Source organism: Balaenoptera physalus, assembly GCF_965194825.1.
Source record: "Balaenoptera physalus genome assembly, chromosome: 4".
In the NCBI taxonomy this organism is placed as follows: domain Eukaryota; kingdom Metazoa; phylum Chordata; class Mammalia; order Artiodactyla; family Balaenopteridae; genus Balaenoptera; species Balaenoptera physalus.
In genome coordinates, this window is record NC_138891.1 from 144,538,179 (window position 1) to 144,563,655 (window position 25,477).

At 54.6% G+C, this 25,477-nt stretch overlaps 1 protein-coding gene across 4 annotated transcripts; it reads left to right on the forward strand.

The window, feature by feature from the left end:
• Positions 1–8,920: 8,920 nt before the first annotated feature.
• RRP1 (ribosomal RNA processing 1) lies at positions 8,921–25,116 on the forward strand. 4 transcript variants are annotated; one of them, XM_082459882.1, is made up of 13 exons: positions 8,921–9,158; positions 10,363–10,445; positions 11,663–11,720; positions 13,445–13,530; positions 14,977–15,038; positions 17,810–17,939; positions 18,028–18,092; positions 18,300–18,448; positions 21,221–21,309; positions 21,975–22,072; positions 22,238–22,313; positions 23,161–23,271; positions 24,581–24,718. In XM_082459882.1, exons 1-12 carry the CDS (start codon positions 9,026–9,028, stop codon positions 23,224–23,226), a joined length of 1,095 nt encoding a protein of 364 aa, XP_082316008.1. In that variant the 5' UTR covers positions 8,921–9,025; the 3' UTR covers positions 23,227–23,271; positions 24,581–24,718. The 4 variants fall into 4 exon arrangements, with proteins under 4 accessions (XP_082316008.1, XP_082316007.1, XP_082316005.1 ...); XM_082459881.1 differs by having other exon boundaries at positions 8,922–9,158; positions 24,596–24,731; XM_082459879.1 differs by having other exon boundaries at positions 8,923–9,158; positions 22,238–22,257; positions 24,581–25,116.
• The last annotated feature ends 361 nt before the right edge of the window (positions 25,117–25,477 follow it).

Genomic DNA, 25,477 nt, shown 5'->3' on the forward strand with positions numbered 1-25,477 from the left:
AGTGAATTAATGAGCATAAAATGCTTGGGACGGTGTCTGAGCCCTAGGGTGAGTTGATGATGTCACCACTATCATTGCCTATAATTACTAGACTAACATAAGTCTAACCCATAATTAGCATTACTTTTCCTACCCAAATGCCCTGAAAAATGTTGACATTCATCTCATTCCTTGACGACACAGCTTTTTATCCTACTAGACCCAGGGGAAGAGACCTAGTCTCCTGTCTCCCCACCTAGAGTCCTGAGGCCATTCACTTCAATTTGAGATCCCTATTCAGAAGGATCAAAATTTTAAATTCAAGCAATTTTGAAGTTTCACTTGTGATCTCTGATTTTCTCAGAGTCAGTAGAAGCCAAGGTGTTTTGTTTATTTTTTTCTCAGTGTCTCCTGGTCCCTTCTACCCCAGCAAGACAGCTGTAGAGCTGCAGACATTTTCCCTTCTTCCCTTCTGGATTCTTTGGCTGGACTAATAATTAAATTGATATAAGACAGATTAACAGGAGAAAACCAAATTTAATTTCTTACATATAGGAGCCCCAAAGATATGAGACCAAGGGCGAGCCTGGCAATTGCAGCTTATATGCCTCAAGGAATGGGATGGGGGCCTGGGGCTCCCAAGGGGAGGAGGGCCCTTCACGGGGCGATACAGAGAGCTGAGTTTGGTAATTAATGTTTGCCCTGCTGTGCAGGGAAGTCTTTCAGATAAAAAAGAAGTTATCTCTGGTAATAGCTCTTCTTCTGGTACAGGCCCCCTATCTCAATTCTTTTAGGTAGTTAAGGAAGAGGTCATAGTTTTTCCTGAGCCTGCTGGCTCCTGATTGCTTACAGCTCAAAATAGTCCACATGCCAAAGGGGCGTATTCTGTTCTCCTCACAACCTGGCTTGTGTGTTTCCCTGTTGGCACGCTTAGGCAGGTGACTCATACACCTGTGCCCCATTCTATTCAGTTGCTTGTGTTTCATACTGCAAAAATTTCATCACCAGAATTTGTTGCTAATTAAATTCTAGCCCAAGAGACCCTTTGGGTGGGGGGAGAAAAAAAAGAAAAAGATGAAACATTTAAACCAGTAAGCATTTATTACATTTACCTATTCACCTTCAATAACAAGGGAAATAGCAGTGGAGGTAAACCTGAAAATAGGTGCCCCACGTGGGCACATTGCTGCCCAGGCTCCTGCATCAGGATCCATCACAGGCCTGGCTGCCTGGCCGAGCTGGAAGCAAAGCGGGCAGTGGCTTTACCTCCGAGCCAGGCCCCTTGAAGCAGCCAGCTCGAGCAGAGACAGCCCTGAGCCCCCTCTGAGAGGTGGAAGGAGGTGCAGAAATTGGGACGACTCAAGGGAGGGAACAGATGTACATCTTGAAGAGCCGTTGCTATAAACTAATGTAGGCAAAGGATTTTCTAAGCTTAGAAGCATCGGAAGAATCAGAAGGGAAAGGCCGGGACCCACGTGGGGGCAGGTGACTCTCTGGGTGCACCTGTTGACCTGTCCTCGGCCATCCAGCTGTTCTCTCTGTGTCTCCTAATGACCTAGGGACGCTTGTCCAGGTCCCCAGCAGACAGGCAGCAGTGGGACTGTTCCCTGCCTCCGTCCCTGTCACATAGGAGGCATTAAATAAATATTTGACTCCTTATGTTACGGAACTCACGTGCGGCTGCTCGTCACTCAGGAATACAATACTAAGAGCCAAGTGTTGGGTAAGAGGAAAGGCAGCTTTATTGAGGAAGCTGGCAATCCTGGGGAGAAGGTGGGCTCATGTCCCAAAGAATCAACTCCCCCTTGCTGATCAGGGGACAAGAGATTTTAAAGGGGAGTTTCAGGGGTGCACAGGCCCGGGTTGGGGGGAGCTACATGCAGAAGAGCACAGTCAGCTCTGATAGTCATCTTGAAATTAGTCATGCGGTGATGTGATCAGCGTCCTTCAATTGTTTTAAGTACAGTTAATCTTCAGTTCCAGAACTGGTTTGTTCCCATCTCCTTGAGGCCAGTTCTTGGAACTGTGTAAGATGGACCAGCGGTTCATGTCACGGCTATAGTCTTGTCGTCATGTAATTAACTTCTTCCATCTCGTGGGGATTTCAGTATCTGCAAAATAGCTCAAAGGACGTGGCTCAGAATATTATCTACAGACTTTGAGGAGGAATTAAAGGTCCTTGACTTTTTTTTTTTTTGTCATACCACGAGGCTTGCGAGCTCTTAGTTCCCTGACCAGGGATTGCACACAGGCCCTGGCAGTGAAAGCGCCAAGTCCTAACAACTGGACCGCCAGGGAAGTCCCAAAAGGTCCTTGTTTTTTTCTTTTTTAAAGTACTTTTTAAAAATTATACTTCTATAACTTAAAATTTTACTTATTTATTTATTTATTTTTGGCTGCGTTGTGTCTTCGTCGCTGCACGTGGGCTTTCTCTAGTTGCGGCAAGCGGGGGCTACTCTTCGTTGCAGTGCGTGGGCTTCTCATTGCGGTGGCTTCTCTTGTTGTGGAGCCTGGGCTCTAGGCGCACGGGCTCCAGTAGTTGTGGCTCGTGGGCTCAGTAGTTGTGGCTCGCGGGCTCTAGAGCGCAGGCTCAGTAGTTGTGGCGCGCAGGCTTAGTTACTCCGTGGCATGTGGGATCTTCCTGGACCAGGGATCGAACCTGTGTCCCCTGCATTGGCAGGCGGATTGTTAACCAGTGTGCCACCAGGGAAGTCTCAGGTCCTTGTCTTTAATGCCTAAACTACATTATTTTGTCTTGTTTGACAGCTTTCCTTTGCTTCTGCATGTTGTCTCTTCTCTGATTAAATTTATTCTTTGGCTAAAGTTTTTCTACAGACAAGAGGCAGGCAGAGGACGCTGGGGGGATGACAGTCTGTCCTGGGAAGGCCCCATAGGGTCCTGCTCAGTTACACTTACACACTTCTGTAAATCAAAAACAAAACTGCAAATTAAAGCAATCGAGGGACTTCCCTGATGGTCCAGTGGTTAAGACTTCGCCTTCCAATGCAGGGGGTGCGGGTTCGATCCCTGGTTGGGGAGCTAAGATCCCACATGCCTCAAGGCCAAAAAACCAAAATATAAAACAGTAGCAATATTGTAACAATTCAATAAAGACTTTAAAAGTGGTCCACATCAAAAAAAAAAAATCTAAAAGGGACTTCCCTGGTAGCCAGTGGTTAAGACTCCTCACTTCCAATGCAGGGGATGCAGGTTCGATCCCTGGTCGGGGAGCTAAGATCCCACATGCCATGTGGTGTGGCCAATAAAAACAAAGCAGTCAATGCCAGGAATTTATTGTAAGGAAAATTAATATGATGGATGGACAGAAGATTTATCTATAAAAATGTCCATCCCAGAATTTAGAAGCCACCTCCATGCCCAGCCTCTGTCCATAGCAAGGAGCCCTGTGTAGTTGGGAAGAAGTGTTTATAAAAGCGTGTCTGCCAGGGCCCTGATGTTGGCAGCACTGGGTGCGTGTTGAAATGCTGAGTTCCCAGCCCTTTTCCCTGGAGATTCCGAGTCCCTGGGGTTCGGTGGGGTCCAGGCACCTGCGGGATTGACGGATATTCACCGATGTTAACAGTAACCATCACTAGGGGGTGGGGAATGGGTATTTAACAACTTTCTGTGATTTTCAGTATTTTCCCAAACTTTTATTTAAAGGCCTTTTTGCTTTTAGAAGAAAGGTGTTTTTTTGGAATATTGCATATTCTTGAGAAATTAATATCATGGGAAAATGCTAGATATGTTATTGAAAAGCAGTTTCAAAACTGTCAATATAGTGTGATTACTATAATATAGTAACATATAATTAATACAAATCTTATGCACAGAAAATAAAGAACAGATCTGTCAGAAGTTTTTCTTTTAGGCCATGAGACCATGATTGGTTTCCTCCCCTAACTTTTTTTATTTCCCTGATTTTCTATAATAACAGTTGAGGGATATATATGGGGGGAGAAGCACACAATATGGAGAGAATGGGTTTGGGTCTGGAGAGCAGCTCTGAGCAGCAGGGGGCCCAGAGGACGTGCTGGGGGTCCCGGAGGGGGAGCGGCTGGGCCACGACAACGGACAGGCTGTCTAATGTATGTGCAAAATGAATCTTCGGGCCCTTGTTCAAAATGTATTAAGAATTTCAAGAAGGCAGCACCAGCGCTATACCAGGCGCAGCCCTTCTGCTTGGGGCCGTGCTACTAACTGCACACGTGGACCACCTGCCACCCGTGAGGTGGTGCTGGTCCCGACGTAGGGCGCTCACAGCTGTGCTGGGCAGGTGGGCTGGCCTGGGGGTTACCTTTGCCTTGTCTTTTTCAGACTCTGGGCAAGAGCATAACCTGTAAGCCTCTTTGCTCACCTACAAAAGGGCAAAAGCCACCCCTCCCTTGCAGGGTTGTTTTAAGATTTATAAAGTCCTCGCACGTAGTAGGCCCTCATTAGATGGTAGTGACTGTTACTTATTTTATCTTCTTTACACTTTCTGTAGTGCGTTCAATAGTGTCCTCCAAAATCACATCTACCCAGAGCCTCAGAATGTGACCTTAATTTGGAAATAAGTTCTTTGCAGATGTAATTAGTTAAGATGAGGTTAATAGTGGATTAGGGCGGGCCCTAAGTCCAATGACTGGTGTCCTTATAAGAAAACAAGCAGCGGCATAGCACAGGGAGATCTGCTCGGTGCTTTGTGACCACCTAGAGGGGTGGGATAGGGAGGGTGGGAGGGAGGGAGATGCAAGAGGGAAGAGATATGGGAACATATATATATGTATAACTGATTCACTTTGTTATAAAGCAGAAACTAACACACCATTGTAAAGCAATTATACTCCAATAAAGATGTTTATTAAAAAAAAAAAAAAAGAAAACAAGAGGACACAGAGAGACAGACAAGAAGAACAGCATGTAAAGACAGAGCTACAGGGGAGGAGGTCACGTGAGGACAGAGGCAGACATGGCATGACGCAGCCACAGGCCCAGGATCACCAGGAGCCCCAGAAGCAGGAAGCACCCTCCCCTGGAGCCTTCGGAGAGAGCGTGGCCCTGTGGACACATGGATTTCAGACTTCTGGCCTCTAGAACTGGGAGACAATAACTTTCTATTGCTCTCAGCCACCAGTTTTGGGCACTTTGTTACAGCAGCTCCAGGAAACTGAGTCACCTCCCTTGCACATCACGCACACGCTTCCTAGCACAGATGCAAAATTATGCTTCAAAGATGGGCCTACCCTTCTTCACCAAGTTGAGCCTGGAGTTGAAAGACCATGACCCAGGAAAACACACGGGATCCACGAACAGGGGTTTTTCTACAGAAAACAAACACAAGCAGGACAACCTCAGGATGAGAAGTGGATCCCATGATGCTGCAGGACATGAGAGACGCTGGTCTTTGTTATTTGTGGAAGACATGAGCACACGCCTATTGCTAATTGGTACCTAGTGAGCTAGTCACAGCTGTTCCACACACTGTCACCTCCTAGGCACCGTCCTGGGTGCAGATGAGTAGGACAGAGAAAAACCCTGCCCTCAGGGTGGGATGGGGTGGAGGGTGTGTAATGTGTGTAGAAGTGGGAAAATACATCCTTCCCCAAGTCCTGTCAGACTTTCTGTTTTTGCTTTTCTAATTTTTAAAACCTTTTATATTGGAAAAATTTTAGGTTGCAAAAATACTGTAAAGGTTTTGTAAACTCTTCATCCAGTTGCCCTAAATGTTAATGTCTCACACAAACCTAAACATAGCATAGTTACCAAAAGCAGGAAATGAGCCTTGAGATGCGCTGTGATGAGCTCGTGTCCAGAATCCACGCATGTTTCACTGCGTCCCACCACAGTCCTCTGTCTGACCCAGGCTCCTCCCATGTGGTCCTTCCCGGTAACGTCTCCTGAGCCGGCTTCGACCTGGGACAGGTTCCCAGTCTTTGTCTTTCATGACCTTGACACATTTAAAGGGTATGGATTGTTTATTTTGAGAAAGATCCTAGTTTGGGCTCGTCTGATGTTTCTCCTGAACAGGTAGAGGTTGTGTGTTTGGGGCAGGAACACCACCAAAGTGATGCTGTCCTTTCAGTGCATCACTTCAAGGGCACGTGATGTCCATACGCCTTGCACTGGTGATGTAGATCTCCATCTTGAGTGAAGGCGTGTCTACCAGGTTTCTCCATTGTAAAGTTACTATTTTCCCCATTGTAACCAATAAGTACTTTTGAGGCTACGTAAATATCATGTCTGTCATCATCCTTTTGCCACTAATTTTAGTATCCATGGATGGTTCTTGCCTGCGATGCACAGCGGACTTTGAAAAGTCTCCTAAAGAAGGATAATTTTGCATTTAGAATTGTCGATTAAAATTCAATTGACAAGAAGAAAAAAGAATTTTATTTGAGCCAAATTGAGGATTATAACCCAGGAGGAATTCTTTCAGAAAATTCTGAAAGACTGTTCTGCCTGTAAGAAGTCGAAGGCGTGGTCATATACATTTTCGAGACAAAGGATCATACATCAAAATGACGTACTGACATTTTAAATAAAGTTCACCAAGGATACATAGTCCAGGTAGCACGTATAAAGCCAGCAGCAGGTCACCGTGACCCCCTACGAAGTGGGGAAAGTACACTAGTCTTCTAAGAAGTTACATTGCCGGCGTCAGAAGAAAGGAAAAAAATTGATCTTTATGGTCGAGCAGGCATTCCCACCTTTGAGGAGGTCCAGTTAATGTATAATGCGGATGCACACTGCCATCAAAGGGGGAGTGAGGAGGCCCTAATGGACAGAGAGAATTTTATGCTTCATTTTCTCGTCCTGCCTTAAAATATAAATTTTACTTCATCTGAACAAAAACATGTATTTTTTAGTTACACTGAATATGCAACAAATCTTTCATTAGCTGTCAGTGTCTAATAGCTGTATAGGCTGTCAAGTATCGGTATATTTTTAAAGTATATGTTGGTGCATTTCATTGCATTCTTTTGGTGAAATTCCCTGTCAGAAATTCACTGAATGTCTATTAACATTGCTCTTTTCTTTAGGCTTTGTTGTCTTCTTTTTCCTACTTTAGGAAAAAGCACGTAGCGCCCCCCTCTCTGGAGTGCATGGATTTGTTATTTCACTGCCCCACGCCTCCGCTGAGACATAGCTGGTGAGGCAGGGATCTTGTCCTGTTCAACAGCGCCACTGCTGGTGAAAGAACTTAAATAGCTTTTTCAAACAGAAAAGTTGGAGGAATGGGGCAATGAACACGTGTATTCCTGCCACTGGAGTCAACCATTGTTAACATTTTGCCGTATTTGCTTGTGTGCCCTGTGTGTGATTGTTTCTCTATTTATTGACATGACACTTCACCCCCACCAAACACTTTGCAGTTATTTCCTAAAAGTAGAGACATTCTTCTCCATCACTTGTTGGCAAACTATGATCATTGGGCCTAATCTGACCCATCACCTGTTTTTGTAAATAAAGTTTTATTAGAACACAGCCACACACATTCATTTGCATGTTGCCTGTAGCTGCTTTTGCACTAAAGGAGCAGTTGTTTTGGCTCACAAAGCCGAAAATATGTACTACCTCACCCGTGCAGAAAAGCATTAACCTAAGGCCTGAATGCTATCCTTACAAAGTCCTGCTTATGAGTTTGGCCCTTAGCTGGCACCTGGGAATGTGGATTTGGGGAGGGTCCCCATCACCGTAACTGTGATAAGAGTGCCTCACTGGGCCTGAACCGTTTGTACAAACAACACAGCATGTGCCGAACATCTGTTCTCTCTCTGGAAGTCCGGAGTTTCCGTGCATGTCTGTGACTAGCTCATAATAAAAACTGGGCGCTTTTTTTTTTTTTTTTAATTAACGTTCTGGCTGTGCCGCTCAGCATTTGGGAGCTTAGACCACCTCCTACAGTGGGATCGCAGAGTCTTAACCACTGGACCATCAGGGAAGTCCCAAAAAACCCTGGGCTCTGGTCTCTAACAAGCTCCTTCTAACATTTAATGTGTTGTCACAGCTCTTTGCTGGGAAGTTAGCTCGCTCTACAAGCCTTTTCCCTGTGCCTTGAATCCTTTTGCCATAATAAATCATAGCCATGGGTCTTCCTAGCGAATCAATGAATCTGGGCGTCTTGGGTCCCCCTGACACATGGCCCTTTACAGAAAACGTCTGCTGAGGCCCATTCTACATAAACACCATTGTTATACCTAAGAAAACAAACAATAATTCTGCAATATAACCTAACCTCTAGTTTCTATGCAAGCTTTCCAGCTGTCCCCCAAATGATTTTTTAGCTTATTTAAAAAGATCAGAGTCCAGTCAAGATTTGTATATTGCATCCCCTCCTTTACACATGCTTCACCCATGCCTTCGTTCATGACACTAACTGTGAAGCGATGCGGACTGCCTCAGATCGGGTTCGCGATTCCCTGCTCGTGCCCCGTGCGCGGCCTTCCTGTGTCCAGAGGCCGGGCGCGGACCTACAGGCTGGACGAGGCCGGTGCAGCCTGCCCCATGGGTGATGCTGCCGCAGGGTGGGGCACCGGCCGGCAGCGGCAGGCCACTGAGGGCGGGGGCGATACTCGCCCCCCCCCCCGCCCCCCCGCCCCGACCACCTTCCCCCGGCCGTCGTGGCATTTTGTGATGACCTTGGCTGACCCAACATTCACTGGATTCACTGGGGGCTTTCCTCTGCCTGTGCTCGCTGGCGTTCTTTGCTAACGAAGTGCCTTCCCTCAGCAGCCGGGGGGGAACTACAGCATCCCCCCACTCCCCAAAAGGCGGGCAAACGCTTAATGACCTCCTTTTAATTGCCTGTGTCCAGAGTGACTGTCTGCCAAGACAGAGCCAGATGGATTTGTCATTCCGGGCCCTGCCACTAGAGGGCGGTGGCGTGCGGCCCGGGCGAGGCCGGCGCGGGCACGTGACGTCACGCCGAGTCCGAGAGAGGCCGGCGCGGGCGTGTGATGTCACGCTGAGCCTGGGAGAAGCCGGCGCGGTCGTGTGACGTCACGTCGTGCGGCCAGGCGAAGCGGTGCGGTAGGTGATACCCTGGGGTCTCGGCGCGGTCGCCATGGGTCCGCGGGTGCAGCTCCCGCCAGAAATCCAGCTGGCGCAGCGCCTGGCAGGGAACGAGCAGGTGACCCGAGACCGGGCGGTGAGGAAACTCCGAAAATACATTGTCGCCAGGACTCAGCGGGCCGAAGGTGGGCGCGGGGTTGGCGGCATGTGGGCGGGGGCGCCTCGGCGGCCGGGCCGGGTGGGGGGCGCGGGGCGGCCACCCGGGCTAGGGGACCTTCCAACCTCGTGGAGCCTCCACGTGGTCGGGCCGAGTGGATGGGGCCTGCGGCGATGCTTCCACCCGTCCCCCGCTTCCCGCTCGCGCTCCCGCCTGAGCGCTTGGCCCTCCGCCCTTTCCCCACCTCGGCTGCCCTGAAGGTGCGCGGCGCTCACCTCCTGCTGCGGTGGCCACGTGTCCCTATGCGGAGGCTCCCCCTCCCCAGCCCCTTATTTCCTCTTCCCAGTTAAGACCTGCCTTCCTCTGGGAACCGGCCCCCGCATCAGCCCATATATCCCGCTATCCCTGCTACCCACTGTTTGGGCACCCTGCGTTTTTTCCTCAGAGCGGCATTTATCACTGTTGGTAGTCTTTTTCTTGTATAATTATTGGGTTGTCGTCTGAGTTTCACGTAGTGTACAGTCCTCAGAGAACATGCTTCCTAATTGATTCTCAAAATGTGGGTCTCAAAACGTGGCCCCATCAGCAGCTTCGGCATCACCTGGACATTTGTTAGAAATGCAAATTCTTGGGTCCCATCCCTGTACTGCTGAATCAGAAACTCTGACAGGTGGGCCAGAAATCCGTTTTAAGAAGCCCTCTGGGTGATGTGATCCTGTTGCTAAGTCTGAGAACCACTGCTCTGGAACAGGGTGCCAGACACGTAGTTAGGACCTCAGTACATACTTGTTGGGTGATTTTGTATGTTTAGTATCTGCCTTTATAACGACCCTGAATGAGGTAACTTGTAATTTTAAAATTTGAAAAGTGCACAAAGCCCAGGTGTAACGCCGGGTGAATTGTTGCCAACAGACTCACCTGAGTAGGCACCATCCAGACCAGGAAATGGTGATTCACTCAATTTTGAATCTACAGAAATGGAGTACAGCGCCTGTTACTTGTAGATTCTCGGTAAACGTTTATTGAATGAATGAAATGACAGTTATCTGGGGGAGTCCTTCCAGCCACAGGCCCAGCAGGTTCTGAGTTGGGAGGATGGCTTGAGAGGGAGGTCCAGGTACCTTTACAGTAAGATGACTTTGGTCTAATTCAGGCATTCACATTTCTCTGGCTGTGTTCTGGCACTAAAAAGTTGGGTTCATCTGTTGTGAGTGTTGCTGTTTTTGGTGCAGGTGGTTTCACTCATGACGAGCTGCTGAAGGTGTGGAAAGGACTGTTCTATTGTATGTGGATGCAGGACAAGCCACTCCTCCAGGTGAGTGCCTGGGAGGGTACAGAAGGAGCTAGGGCAGCAGTAACAGTGGGAGGACAGGCGAGCGCGTTGTCGACCCTCATTTTACTACTGCAGACATGCTGGGCACAGTTTTACAGCTTCGATACTTTTTTTGCTTTTAATGGCCGGAGGGTCCAGGGCCTTGGGTTAAAGTGAGTCTTGCACTGGCTGAGTCGAGCACCGCAGCAACACTGTTGATTGCCAGTGTACGTCATGGCTGAACACCGGGTTGTCTGTTCTGTGTTTGTCAGAGATGGCAATTAAGTGCTGAAATGCTGGAAACCAGGGGACGGAATTCAAGTCTTCTGAGACAAGTATTTTTTCTGCTAGCCTTTTTTAGAAAAACAGACTTTATTCTTTAGAGCAGTTTTGGGCTCACAGCAAAACGAGAGGAGGAGGTTCTGAGTTTTCTCACGTGCCCCCTGAGCCCCCCCAAGCACAGCCTCCCCCGTCATCACCCGTACCAGCGTGGGACCTTTGTCCCAGTCCATGGACCTCCGTGACACGTGGTCATCACCCAGAGTCCACAGCTTACCTTAAGGTTCGCTCTTGGTGATGTACAGTCCGTGGGTTTGGATAAATGTACAATGACGTGCATTGTCACTATGGTATTTTACAGACTAGTTTCATTGCCCTAAGATACTAGCCTTTTTAGAAGTGTTTCCCAGTGGGAATTGTTTACTGTTCAAAATCACCTGGGTGGTGAGGGTACTTATTTAAAATGCAGATTCCTGTGCTGTATTCCACGCCTGCTAAACTAGAAGCTCTCGGGGGAGGCTCTGGAGTCGTCTGTTTGGCCAGCGCACCAGGTGATGGCTGGCACAGTGACACAGGCAGGCAGCCGGTAGCTCCCAGGGGTCCCGCCAGCCCCCTTTCTGCTGGTCAGGTGGCTGTGTGCTCCCAGGCTCCTGCTCTCCCTCCCCTTCCTTCTCAGCCTCCGCTGTGTGGGATTCAGCGTCGGTCACGTGGGCAGTCCCTGCCCTTGCTTGTTGTGAGGTCCTGTGGGCCCTGGCCTTCAGGGCGGGCCTCTCGCAGCCAGTGGAGACTTGCAAGCCCCAGGCCCGCTGGGCTGCGAGGCCCCGTGGAGCCGGATCCCGCGACGAGTGAGGACAGTTGAATGTCTGTCTTAGCGCCGTTGCTCGTCGCTGTGGGATCACGTTCGTTCAGGACTGAGGGCGTGCGTTCTGTTTCCTGCGCAGGAGGAGCTTGGCAGGACCATTTCCCAGCTCATCCACGCTTTCCAGACCACAGAGGCACGTGAGTATCCCCGCCAGCCCCTGGACACAAGGCCTGCGTTCCGAGAGCGGGAGTGAGGGCCCCGTCCCAGCTGGCGTCTGCTGTGCTGACGTGGGAGATGCTGCTCTGTTCGTCCTGCACGTGTTCGCTCACTTGCCCGGAGTAGACTCGGTTCAGGGGTCTAGAGGGCTAACCCTTATATTTCACAATTACGGGGGAAGCGGTGTAGCGCCAGCAGCTGTCTGACTGAACCCCGCCTGATGGTGGTGAGGGCCCTGCAGAGCATCTTTCTGACTCGTGCGTTCTTGTTCTGACCAACTTCAGCCGTTCTCAACCCTGCGGCCTGCCCGTTGTGTCTTTAGAAATCCCGATGTCTAGACCCTGGTCCCATCAGGTCAAGCTCTGGGGGTGGGAACTGGGCGCTAGCATCTGCGACACCCCCTGCCCTGCTCCGAGGGCAGCTAGGGCTGGGCAGCATCGCTGGCATGGACCCCGGGACCGATGCTGGTGGTGCCCCGGCTGTGTGGGCGGGTTTAGTGCAGTTATGCTTAAGCTGGCAAAGTAGTCAAAAGTAGGGAGCGTGCAGTTACAGTAACTACTTTCTCCATTCGGGAGAGTCTCTTAACTGCATTTGAGTAGTCACTGGAGGAGATCCATTCTCTATAATTTTTACCTTCTAAGAACCTTCAGAAGCGTTTCTGTGCTCAGTAGAAGGCCAGGTACAGAGCGTTCACTTGGTGACACTTGAATGAGGTAGTGAACGCAGGCCTGTCCTGTGGGAGATAAGAGGTGCCCTTTGGGGACTTCCCTGGTGGTCCAGCGGGTAAGGCTCCGCGCTCCCAAGGCAGGGGGCTCGGATTCCATCCCTGGTCAGATCCCACGTGCTGCAACTAAGAAGTCCGCATGCCGCAATGAAGAACCCGAGTGCCGCAACTAAGAGCTGGTGCAAGCAAAATAATAAATACATAAATAAATATTAAAAGAAAAGGTGGGCGGCCCTTTGTGTCCCGAGGTCAGGGCGTCAGCAGGGTCGGGGCCTCCCAAGGGCTCTCTCCTGGGCGTATAGACGGCCGTCTCCTCCTCTGTCCTCACGTGGTCGTCCTTCTGTGTGTCTGTGTCCTGATCTCCTCTTAACGACACCAGTCAGATGGGATTAGGACCACCCCACTGACCTTTTATCTTAACCACCTCTTTAAAGAGTGCGTCTCCGAATAAAGTCATATTCCGAGGGATTGGGGGTGAGGGATTCAAGGTGTGGGCTGGGGACCTGGCTGAGCCGGTCGCACTCCGGTTCTGACACACCGTTGCTGGCAGGGCTCCGTGTTTGGTCAGGCCCGTGGATCCGGCGCGGCGAGCGCTGGGGCAGGGCACGGGCGCCTGGCAGGGTCCTCAGCCCCGCCGAGGTGGGGCGGTGGCAGTGGCTGAGTGGGGAGAAGCGGCCTGAGCGCTGAGCAGATCACCCTCTGCCTGATCTTCAGAGGACGTGGCTTCAGTTTGCGGTTGTAGCTGGGACTTGCTTTTCTTGCCAAGGTTCCTAAAAGCCCCGTTTTTAAGCCAAATCCATAGCACCGCTCTCAGCTCAGCACACTCAGGGGCTCAGCACCCCCGAGGCCGGTGCCATGCGAGGTCCTGACAGGGCTTCTTCATGGTCTCTGCCCTCCTCTCCCCTCCTGAGGCAGCTGCCGCTTTCCCCTGCCCCGCCCCCCCCGCCCCCCGACTCTCTTCTGGCCTTTTCTTCCCACCAGAGCACCTGTTCCTTCAGACATTCTGGCAAACCATGAACCGCGAGTGGATGGGCATCGATAGGCTGCGCCTGGACAAGTTCTACATGGTGAGGAAGCTGCCCGCTCCCCGCGGGGGTCCCTGCGGTGCTGGAGCACGGCGTCCAGCATCCCGGCCCCTGAGCCCCCCATCGCCCCAGCAGTGCCAAGGACCAAGGCTGCTGGGTGGTCTGTTCCCTGTGAGCCTAGTTGGGCCGTGAGGGGAGCCTCGGCCTCACGTGGGGTGCGCATGCCAGGTTTCTGCACAAACTGTCGGTTCAGGGGAGGAGGGTCACAGTTGCCCCTGGGGGAGACTCGGTGGCGAAGCCCTTGCTTCTTTGCTGCCGTGAAAGCAAAGCTTAGAGCTCGGGCCCTGGACAGAGACCCCTGGGCAGGGACAGTTTACATAATAGCGTGCAGAATCTTCCTTGTCTTTCTCCTTTCCTGCGCTGCATTCTGGTGAATTTAGGTTATTGATCTGCGCTCAGAAATGCAGGAAAAACTGGACTGTGTGTTGCTGCTGCCCCATTGAGCTGCAGCTTTGTTACTGCGCTGGTGTCCCCTGGGACTGGGGACAGTCCCCAGATGAGTGCTGCTGTCCGAGAGCAGGTGGCCCGATGCGGACACTGGACGGGGCAGCGGCCAGGCCTCGCTGAGCACAGGTCCCGTGATCTGCCCCTCAGGCCGGTCACCCGCTCCGTCTCGGTCCAGGGTTACGCGGTCACCACGTGTGTGATGGCAGGTGTTAAAGTGAGGACAGCTGGTGGGCGAGCGCGGGGCTCAGGAGAGAAGCAGGACGGGCGCTGATGCGTGTGGGCGGGCGGGGGGTCGGGCGCCGGGCTTTGCACGGTTACAGAACGCCCGCTCATAAGACACGGGGCTGTGTCCCAGGATGCGGTGCTGGGCCTTAGGTCGGGGGTTCTGCTGCTGTCCGCGGCCTGTTTCCCACGACCCCCCTGTGGCCACGTCTGGCAGCGCAGCCCTGCTCTAGAGGCTGGTCCTCCTGGCGGCACCGCAGGTGTCCTCTGTCACCTTTCACCACTACGGGTCCCCCCTGCAGGCTTGTTGGGTTCATGCCTGGAACCCAACATGGGTAGGGAAACCGGGCAGTCAGCCGCTGTGCTGGGGATTGTGGGCAGAGAAGGAAACTGGTTTCTCCCTTGGTTGGGTAGGAGCTCAGGGGGCGCTCAGAGGAAACGGGAGCTCAGAGGAAACAGTCTCCAGTGCAGACCTGGTGTTTCCGAGACTCCGCTCTCCTGGGGGAGCTCCACGTCGTCCCGTTTTCACTCTGGAAACAAGCCCATCCCTCATAGCCGTCGATTGTGGTGTGTGGTCACTCCCCGTGTCCCTGCTGTGAGCCCGACGTCCTGCTGCTCTTGGGAGGCTGGGCGCCTCCCGCAGGCTCAGGTCCCCAGCAGCTCTCCAGGGCCTGCCGTGTGCATTGCGATGCCCAGACGACCCGGGGCAGAGGGGAGGTCTGGGTGGTGCCACTAACGGGGTCCTCTCCTGTGCCACAGCTCATGCGGTTGGTCCTGCACGAGTCACTGAAGGCCCTGAAGACGCGCGGATGGGACGAGAGGTCAGTGTCCCAGAGCGGCCTGCGGCAGCCTGTGCCACTCGGGCCGGTCTGGGTCTCTCCTCTACTCGTTCGCCAGCTTTATGTTGAAGGGTGACTTAGTGCTGGAAACAAAGGCATTTTTTAAATTAAGTTTGTGCACGTGTCCGTGGGAATGTTTGTTTCAGCCTTGACGGTGGGCTCTTATGGATCAGAACTAAGTCCTCACCAAAGGGGGCGCAGCTGAGCGGTGTTCTTGTGAACGGCGGCGCCTTCAGCTCTGTCGTCCGCGGTCACTGCGCTCAGCTCTGTCGTCCGCGGTCATTGCTCTCAGCTCTGTCGTCAGCGGTCATTGCTCTCAGCTCTGTCGTCCGCGGTCATTGCTCTCAGCTGTGTCATCAGCAGTCATTGCTCTCAGCTCTGTCGTCCGCGGTCATTGCTCTCAGCTCTGTCGTCCGCGGTCATTGCGCTCAGCTCTGTCGTCCGCGGTCATTGCGCTCAGCTCTGTCGTCCGCGGTCACTGCTCTCAGCTCTGTCGTCCGCGGTCACTGCTCTCAGCTCTGTCGTCCGCGGTCATTGCGCTCAGCTCTGTCGTCCGCGGTCATTGCTCTCAGCTCTGCAAATACTTGAGCTGTCCAGACTTCACATTTTTGACAGTGGTGCTTGGGTGTGTCCCTCCAGACTGGAAGGGCCTGTGTCTTCTGGCTGACCTCAGGCCTCCCCTGGCACCTGGCAGCCGGGTGGGATTCTCAGGTGGGGCTGGGCTGGGCTCTGCTGCGTCTTAGCTCTTCCCACAACCCCTCCTGGAGACCAGGCAGGGGCGGGGCTCCTGCAGCCTGGACCTGCCCCTTCACCTGAAGCTCTGCATCCAGGTTACAGCAGCAGGTTTCCAAACCTCCCGGGGGCAGTCTGAGATCACAACAGAAAGTGGGTTTCTGAGCATTCACGTTTTAAAGTTTTTGGAATTAAAATTTAAAAAAAAACCTTTTTTCTACTTATGAGAGTGATGGATGTTCACTATAAAGAACTCAGGAAACTTTTTATAAACATTGAAAAGCAATTTTAACTCCAGCAGACAATTACTTTTTTTTTTTTTTTAATATATACATGTATTTTTTATGGCTGCGCTGCGCGGCTTGTGGGATCTCAGTTCCTCGACCAGGGATTGAACCCGGGCCACGGCAGTGAAAGCGCGGAATCCTAACCACTAGGCTACCAGGGGACTCCCCGACAGTTATTGATACTTTTAAAGTGTTGCCTGATTGCATGGTCCAAAAGTGGTGTAGCAGACTGCTTATTCATTTTACTGAGAATGTGTCAGAAACATCTCACATCAGTGTCCTGATGCTGCATGATTTGGGGAGGGCGGGCACTGGGGGAGAGGGCTTAGAAACAGTATGTTTTGAATTGGTTTGTGATTAAACAGTGATGGTAAAAGAGTTTATTTTTAAGCCCAAGGATAATAAATCTAGGACCCAGATGTCAGAATAGCTGCCAGACTAGAGAATGCAGCTTACGGCCATGTTATTCTAGGACTTTCTCATTTTCTGAATAGCGGAGTTAACAAACTCTTAGTCCCTGGCCTCACAGCCCCCCGGCCCCCATAGAAGGTCAGCAGGATTTGTACTGCAGTTACAGGAGTTGCTGTTATAGGTTGAGAATGGCTGTGGTGACTACATTTTGGTCAGCAGGATTTGGACTGCAGTTACTGGAGTTGCTGTTATAGGTTGAGAATGGCTGTGGTGACTGCATTTTGGGCAAGGGCGCCTCTTCTAGTGGTTTTCATCCTTCAAGTTCTGTGGAGACCTGAGGCTGGCGTCTCACTCATTTCCGCGTTTAGGGTCATGTTATCCCGGGGTGGCTGGTGACTGAAGCCGGGCTCAGTGTTAAAGGGACGATTTTATTTCTGTTAATTTTGGGGGTGTGGTTGTTACCGTGAAAGTAGTTCCATCCTCACTGTCACTAGCAATTCAGTGCAGAGATCCTTTTGAAGAAACCGGTAACCTCCCATTGCCCTGGGGTAACCAGCCCTGCTCGTTGTATCTGCTCTTGTAGCCCTTTTCCGTTCTTACGAGTAGCAGGCTGTAAGTGTAACATTTTTGCCCGTGTGAATGTGAGTGTTGTCAGCAGCCTGGCAGAGGAGGTCCCAGGCCCCTGGCCTGCCTCCCTTCCGCTGAGTCATGGAAGGCACCCCGGTGTTGCCAGCGTCAGCACTGTCCAGGGAGCTTTCTGAAGGGTACATGCTTTACAGTTCAGGTGGAGGTATCTGTATATTAACAAGCACCCAGGAGTTTCAGGTGCGTCTGGGCCACTAAAGACCGGTCTCTGGAGCTCTCCGATCTGGGATCCCCAGGCCTCTGAGACCGTTGAGACCCACGTGCCTGGGTGAGGTCTGATATGTGACGTGTGACCATCCACAGGCCCGGTCCAGCAGGACCCGGGAGGCAAACTCGTCCCCTTCTCTGGCCTCTGTCTCCCTTTGCGTTTGCTCTGTCCTGGTGAGCCTTCCCGCGCAGTTCCCAGCGGGGACAGGGGGGACACCAGACACGGCGGGCTCTGGCTTTATAGCCAAGGTTCAGCCCTGCCCTGTGTCGTGGTCCTGGCTGTTGCCCGTGGGTCCACGATCGCAGGAGTCCTCTGTGCCGCCACAGACCCAGGTCATTGGGTCTTCCTGTGTTGGTGGACGGGGCGCCTGCCTGTGACTGTGTCCCGTCAGAGCCCCCCGCTCAGGCAGAGTGAACCCATCGCCTTGTTGCCCCTCGTGCTGCTGCTGGACTTGCCTCTTCTTTCCCCAGACAGACCGAGCAGCTGCTGGAGCTTCTGATGACAGAGATCCTGCACCCCGACAGCCAGGCCCCCAACGGAGTGAAGAGCCACTTCATCGAGATCTTCCTGGAGGAGCTGACCAAAGTGGGCGCCCGCGAGGTACGTGGTAGGCGGCAGGGCGAGGGCAGCGGCCGGGCCGCTCGGGTGCCTGCGGCCCAGGAACTGAGCCCCCGCTCTGTCCCCGCAGCTGACGGCGGACCAGAACCTCAGGTTCATTGGGCCCTTCTGCACGGTCGCCGCCCGGACTCAGGAGTGAGTGCGGTTCCCTCCTGCTCGCCTCTTCTGTTCCGCTGAGTCCCCGAGGGGACTGCCCTTAGGAAATGCTGTGTGCTCACGCCGGGCCAGCAGGGGGCCGGCGGGGCTGAGGGGCTGGGGTCAGGAGAGACGGGCACGGGGAGGCGGCGTTTCTTCCCTGCAGGGTCCAGCCTGACGGGTGGCTCTGCTGCGGCTGCCCCTTAGCTCCCTGGTTTTGCACAACATCACTCGAGGCGTCTTCGAGGCGATTGTGGAACAGGCCCCGCTGGCCATCGAGGAGCTCATGAATGAACTGGAGGAGGAGGAGGAGGAGGAGCGGGACGGGGACACGCCGTCCGGGGAGCCCCCTGAGGGTGAGGACCGCACTGACCGGGGTGAGGGGCCTGTCCTGGCCTGAGCCCGCGGTGGCTCTGCGGGGCCCCTGCCTTCATCTCCTGTCCCGTCCCCTCGGTTCTGCCCTCCCCACCGAAGTCTGTTCTCGGCTCTGCAGCCAGGGTGACCTTGGAAACAAGCACACACGTTGTTCACTCTCCTCACCCTTGCCCCGTGGCCGTCCGTGTCCTCATGGCTTCCTGGGCTCTGCTCCTGCCCTGGGGCGTCTGCCCTGTTCTCCCCTCCCTGGCAGGGTCTCTGCCCTCTGTCCCTCCAGGCCCTACCCTGACCACCCTGTTTAAAGTGCAGCCTCCCAGCCCCGACCCTGCCTCGCTCACTGGGCGTTTCCATGGTGATTCTCACTTTCTGGCGTAAGTCACTTGAAGTTACGTAAATCACTTGTTCATCTTTCTGGCCCGGCTTCCGCCACTGGATGTCAGCTCCGCCAGGACGGGGACTGTTGACCGTGTTGTGTACCTGGTGTTCGGAGCAGCACCTGGCACGGCTGAGGCGCCCGCTCGATCGCGCTGGATGAGTGAGTGAGTGGGTGAATGCACGAGTAGAAGGTAGCACTTGTGAACGTCCCCCTGAAGCCTCTGGGGGCGGGGCCTGTGGGCTCCGCGTCAGTGGTGTCCAGTCCGGCCTGTGCACCTCGATGCTAAAGTGGGTCTTCGTGGGACGCCAGCTGGTCTCGTGACTGTCCTCCAGGTGACCTGCGCACTGTGTCCTGTGGCCTTAGGGGTGTGTGTTGTCCACCAGCTTCAGGACTTTTCTGCTCTTGCCTTCTGTGGTAAAATACACATAACGTAAGGTTTACCACCTTGACCTGCGTAAGTGCGCTTGTGCAGCCGTCACCGCTGTCCATCCACAGAACTTTGCATCTTCCCAAAGTGAGGCTGTCCCCGTTAAACCCTCCCCGTTCCTCCCTCTGCCCAGCTCAGCTCCTGGCACCCACCGTTCTGCCTCCTGTCTCTGTGAATCTGACTGCTGACGACTCTGGTTCCTGTCAGTAGGACCAGACAGTATTTGTCTTTGTGTCTGTCTCATTTCACTCAGCATAACGTCTTCAGGGTTCATCCATGCCGTATCATGTGTCAGAACGTTCCTCCTGTTTGAGGCCTAATAATATTCCATTGTACGTATTTCACATTTTGTTCTCCATTCATTGGTAGATGGAGTCTTGGGTTGCTTCCATGTTTTAGCTTTCATGGTTAACGCTGCTGTGAACATGGGTGTACAGATATCTGTTTTGAGACCCTGCTTTCAATTCTTTTTGGTCTATACCCAGAAGTGGAATTGCTGGATCATATGGTACTTCTGTGTTTAACTTTTTAGGAACTGCCATACTGTTTTCCATAGCGGCTGCATTGTTTTACGTTCCCACCAACAGTGCACAAGGGTTCCAGTTTCTCCACATCCTCACCAGTATTTGTTGTTGTCTTTTTTTGGTAGTGGCCATCCTCGTGGGTGCTAAGTAGTATCATTGTGGTTTTGATTTGCATTTCCCTGATGATTATTGGTGTCAAGCACCTTTTCATGTGTTTATTGGCCGTCCATACATCTTTGGAGAAATGTCTGTTCAAGTCCTTTGCGCATTTTTGAATCAGATTTCTTTGCTGTTGAGTTTTAGGAGTTCTTTCTATGTTCTGGATAATAACCCCTCCCCAGATACCTGATTTGCCGGTATCTTCTCCCGCGCTGTGGGTGGCCTTTTTACTCTGTTGCTAGTCCCTTTTGATGCACAAAATTTAAAGGTCTTATCAAGTCTGGTTTGTCTAATTTTTCTTGTTACCTGTGCCTTCAGCATCATATCCAAGAAATTGTGGCCAAATCCAATCTCCTGAAGTTTTTGCCCTACATTTTCCTCTGAGTTTTATTGTTTGTTTAGCTCTTTGATCCATTTTGAGTTAATTTTAGTATATGGTGGTAGGTAAGGGTCCAACTTCATTCCTCTGCATGTGAATGTCCAGTGTTTCCCCCACCGTTTGTTGAGGGGACAGTCCTTTCCCCACTGACCGGTCCTGTGCCCTCGTGGAAGGTAGTTTGATGGTAGAAGCCAGGGCTGACTTCTGTGGCCTCTGACTCCCGTGCCCTTGCTGGCGCGCCCCTGGGCTTTCTCGTCGGTCAGCACCCCGGCCACACTGTCCGGCTGTCTTGGACGTCCTTCCTGGCCCTCCCTTCCCCTCTTCCTCTTCCTCAGTAGCCCGATTCGCCGGCACAGGCTGACCCAGGGGCCCATGGCGGCCTAGGGCCTGCCTGCAGCCCTGCTGTCGTCATTCTGCGCCACACATGCCTGTCCCTCTCGGCCACCTGTTGACCGAACCTGTCTTCTGTAGGTAGTGATGTCAGGGCCCCAGATGTCTGGCCAGCAAAAGCTTCCTCACCGGAAGCTTCATCGCCCGTCGCCCCTCAATCCAGGCTGCGCCGTGGCTGGACCAGCCACCCTTCTTCCTCATCCTGGGACTTCTGGCCCTGCGATTTCTGCCTAAGATGCCCACTCATGATCCCCTCCTGGTTTCACTTTTAGGACTGGTCGGGCCCCACCTTCTCTGGGATGGCTCCCGTGTTTCCAGGCCAGTGTGGGCACTGCTGCCCTCAGGGCGAGGCCGTCAATGCCCCTGCTATCCCGTGCTATGGGCTCCCCTGCCCAGGTGTGGGCCCTGGCAGGCAGGGCTTCTGGTTCCCAGGTGCTGGGGCCCCGTGACACCTGCGGCACCAGGCGTGTCTGAGTCCCTGGGGCCCTTTCGTTCTAGGCTCCGTCAGTGGGGCTGAGCCCAACCTGGGCAAGGAGCAGGCGGGAGACGACGAGGAGGAGGAGGACAGCGCCGGCACCATCCTCCAGGTGGGTGGCCGGGCTCCACGTGGGCTGAGCTCTCGGCCTCTGGAAGGCAGAGCGGGGTGGCATCCGTCCAGCCGGGACTCGGAGGAGCGCAGGTGCCCCGGAGCCTCGTCTGCAGAAAGAAGCACAGATTTGTTGAAAGTGGAGTTGGGGGCCGGGCGCCGCAAGGCTGGGCTCCGGCTTCACTGCTCGACAGCTGCCCCAGGTCTGCCTGCGGCTCCCCTCGAGGGCGCTGGGGCCGCCAGGGTGGCGTGTGCTGAGTGGGGGGTTTTTGGGTCCCCACTCGGGGTCAGAGCTCAGCGGACAGGATCTGTGACTTCAGGCGAGTTGGACACGTAGGGTCCTTCCTGATACATTTCAGAAGTTGATTACTTGATGAATTAATAAGAATTTAGGTAGCTTGGGTTAAATTTATCAGATTAATTTTACTTGTTTCTCCCGGAGGGTTTACAGTCGTGCAGAGGCTCGCCTTGCGGCCCCTCACGATCCACTGGGCGGCGCTGCCCCGGAGCGTCTGCTGCCGCGTGTGCTGGGGACAGCACTTGCGGGGGACCTGGGGGCACAGCCTTGGCGTGTGGTCCTCGGGCTCGTTCTCTCTGTTGGTTCCCGTCCTGGGAGCACCTGGGGGGGGCTGACTTTGGCCTCCACGGTGTCTGTCTGTGAAACAGTTCGACTACGAGGCCGTTGCCAACAGACTGTTCGAGATGGCCAGTCGCCAGGACACCCCTCCGCAGAACCGGAAGCGCCTCTACAAAGTGATCCGGAAGTGAGTAGCCCGGGCCCTCTGCTGTGTCCGCGCCCCTCCGCTCTCTGGTGGCCTCAGCCAGGTGGGAGGGCAGCCGTCTTCAGAGCTCGGGTGTGAAGGGGCTTCCCGGGGGCGGCTCCCCGCTCTCCAGAGGCCGTGGCGGGTGACCGTCTCTTGTTCTTTCAGGTTGCAGGCCCTCTCGGAAGGTGAGCATTGGGCCGCCAGGCCCAGACGGCATCTCGTCCTCTTGGGAGTGGATCGGGTGGCGTGTTCTCCCACAGCGCGGATGGGTGCAGCGAGGCCGGAGGTGGTGTTTCTCCGGGGGAGGCAGACTGCGGGCCTCTGCGGCCCTTGTCCTAGTGAAGCCCGGGGGACCTCAGGGCTGAGTGTGCGGGAGGGCTGACCTGGCGCCCAAGAACCCGCATTTCCAGTAAGTGCCCCGGCCTGCCGCCCTGCTGCTCGGTGCTGCAGCACCCAGCTCCACTTCTCGGTGTGTGGCTGGCGGAGCCGGCGTGACTTGTTCTGAAAGACAGTTTCCTAGAAGGTTTAAGGTAGAAGATGTAAGCGTTTTTCCCCCCAACATTTCATTATGAAAAATTTTAGACACGTGGCGAAGTTGAAAAGGATTTTACAGTGAATACCTGCATGTCCACCACCTTGGTTCCGCCATCAGTTTAGTGTCCTTGTTTTACCGTGTTTCTGCCTCCCCCCGCCCACCCCTCAGTCAGGTTGTACTCCCAAATACTTCACGCTGGGGTAGTGGTTTTTAGGTGAAATGTACGTTCAGTGGAACGCATGAATACTGGGTGCATCTGGTGGGCTTAGACTGACGCACACACCTGTGTGACTCAGACCCACCGGGACTCAGAAAGGTCACCAGCCCTTCCCGACATAAGTGTCTGTAGGATGGAGTGAGACGTGTCCCAGCGCCCCAGGAACCGGCTCTTCCAGGCGCCGTCTGTTGGTGCCCAATGAGCTGCCCGCAGCTGTGGCGGAGTCCGGCCGGGGCCTCCTTGCCCGGAGCTCGCGGCCGTGGTGCTGGTGGCCGTGGACGCACAGACCGTAGCCTCCCAGCCCACAGCCTCCTGATGGCCCGCCTTGGTCTTTAGGCCTCTTCCCCGAGGACGACATCCCAGAAAAAGCCTACAGGAATCCGCGGGGTGGGAGACGGGTGAGGATGAAGAAGCGCTTGTTCGAATCCCAGCTGCAGAACAAGACAGGTAGGCCTGGCGGGTGGGCTGCTGGCCTGGGGCTTCGTTACCTGCGTTCTTTCCTCCCTGCTCGTGTCACCTGTGACTGAGGCCTGTCTCCAGGCGTGATTCCCCCTCCCCAGCCTGCTGCCCCCCAGCGCCCACTGCCCGTGTGTCCTGGAGATGTGGCGCCCTGGCCCCGACGCCCCGCTGCACAGGGGCTGTTTCTGCTGTCTGGCCCATGGGCCACTCTTTGTGTTCCCCACTCTCCTTCCCTGTGGCTCCGGTCTGGTGCCTCTTCCTGACCCTTTTCCATCTTTGATCTGACCTGGACCGTGCCTCCTCTTCCGCCTCCCGTGGCGTCCTCCAGGGGGCCCCTGACCTCGCTGCGCTCTCCTCCTTGATTTTAGAGGCTTCCCCTGCTCCCGTCTTCCCTCCCCTCCCCCCTCTTTCCCCTCCCCCTTCCTCCCCCTCCCCCTTCCTGCCCCTCCCCCCTTCCTGCCTCTCCCCCTTCTCTCCCCTCCCTCCCCCAGCTTGTGGTTAGAACGTGACTGACCTCGCTAAGGGCTGTCCGTGTGCTCCTGTCACACCCCAAGCCCTGTACCCACTGTAGACCCCTGGGGCTGCCCCCTACAGTGGGATGGGCTGTGCCCACAGCACCGAGCGGGGCAGGAGCCAGAGGCACCCCTGGCTGGAAGGGGACACAGAAGAGGGAGAGATGGTGGCTCCACCCCCCACCGAGACCCCTCCTGTGTCATCCGTGTGTGGTCAACTGGCCCCAAGTCCTGGGGATGCGCCCTTTGAAGGGTCTCTCCATTCACCCCTGCTCTGGCCCAGGCCAGCCCTGTCCAGCTCGTTTCACGCCAGGGCCGCTTAGCAGGCGTGGACTGGCTCGCGTACTCACACCAGGCTGGGCCCTGGACGCTGACTGTCGGCTGTCACGTTGACTGAGAGGCCCGGCCCTGCTTTCCCAGCGGCCCCTTCCGACCAGCGTACCCTCTGGCCCCGTGTGCACTGAGCCTGGGCCCACCCGCCCGCCCCAGAGGTCCTGCCTTTGCCCAGTTCCCTTTCTTCTTGTTCTGTCCTCGTGCCGGTCGTCCTAAAGGCCCACCTCCTGGTCAGCCTCCCTGGCGTCGGGAGCCCGAGTAGGTTTCGCCTGCCTGACGGCCGTGGAACTCACAGCCTCGCTGGCACAGGCCTCTGTGGGGCTGACGCAGGTCCACTCCCGAGGCCGTCGGTGCCTCTGCTGAGCGCTGTGTGTCCTCTGCTGCCCTGGGGCTGGCACCTCAGTCAGCACCACAGCAGTTGGAGCCGGCCTTCTCGACGCCTCTTTTACTAGGCCTTGCCATTTCAGGGAGAGCTGCAGAGGAGGCCTCGTGTCCAGACCCGAGCCCGGCATCCGGGAGGCGGCGCCGGAGCGCAGGGGCTGACCCCGCCGTGCCCCGGGAGCAGCCGGGGGGCCGTGGCAGGAGAGGGGCCCCCAGGAGGCGGCGGCGGCCTTGGGCGGGGGCCAGAGCGAAGGCGGCCGATGGCCAGGCGCCAAAGGCGAAAAGGAAGCGGACCCTGGAGGGCCAGAAGTGACGTCCGCCAGGCGCTCCGGGGAGGATGAGGGGACAGGACCGTCAGGCTGGGTTCCCGAGACTCTGGACACCGACTGCTCCCCGACTACTGTGTCGGGAAGTGGCAGAGGTCAGGACTAAAGGGGGTTGGGCCCTCAACTTAGCGCCTGCGTCCCAGAAAGTGCTGCGGCTGTGCTGACCTCGGTCAGGCCGGCGGACCCCCGGGACTGGAGCCTCCCTGCAGGCACCCTCCCTGGGCAGGGGACCGGCTGCCCGCTGGGCGTCTGTAAATAAAGTGCCACGCGGTGCCTACAAACCAGTCCTGCCCTGGTGCGTTTATGCGGGTTCTCTGGGGGTGTTTGTGTCTTGCACCCAAAGTCTGTTGCTGCGGTCCTCAGACACGCTCGGCAAGATGAGGCCGAGGGTTAACAGCGTCGTCTGGACGTGCACTTTATCGGCTCGGGTTGGGAGCTGACAGTGAACCGGTGCTTTGGGCCAACCCCGTTGCCTGGGCAGGAGGGTCGGCTCCCTGCCCGCCCCTTGTCCGTGACTGAGGCAGAGCTGAGGGATCTGAGGTCCCTGTGGGCGTCTGCATGCCTCCCCTCGGCTCCTTTGGATCCCGTTTCAGCCCTTGGCCCGAGTCCCAGTTAGATGGAAAATAGAAACGGGACATAGTG

Bases quoted from the DNA above. Each gene is read 5' to 3' on its own strand.
- RRP1 (XM_082459879.1), top strand. From the start codon at position 9,026: ATGGGTCCGCGGGTGCAGCTCCCGCCAGAAATCCAGCTGGCGCAGCGC. The intron at 11,721-13,444 runs GTGAGTATCCCC...TCTTCCCACCAG, and splicing joins TTTCCAGACCACAGAGGCAC to AGCACCTGTTCCTTCAGACA. The intron at 21,310-21,974 runs GTGGGTGGCCGG...TCTGTGAAACAG, and splicing joins GCGCCGGCACCATCCTCCAG to TTCGACTACGAGGCCGTTGC.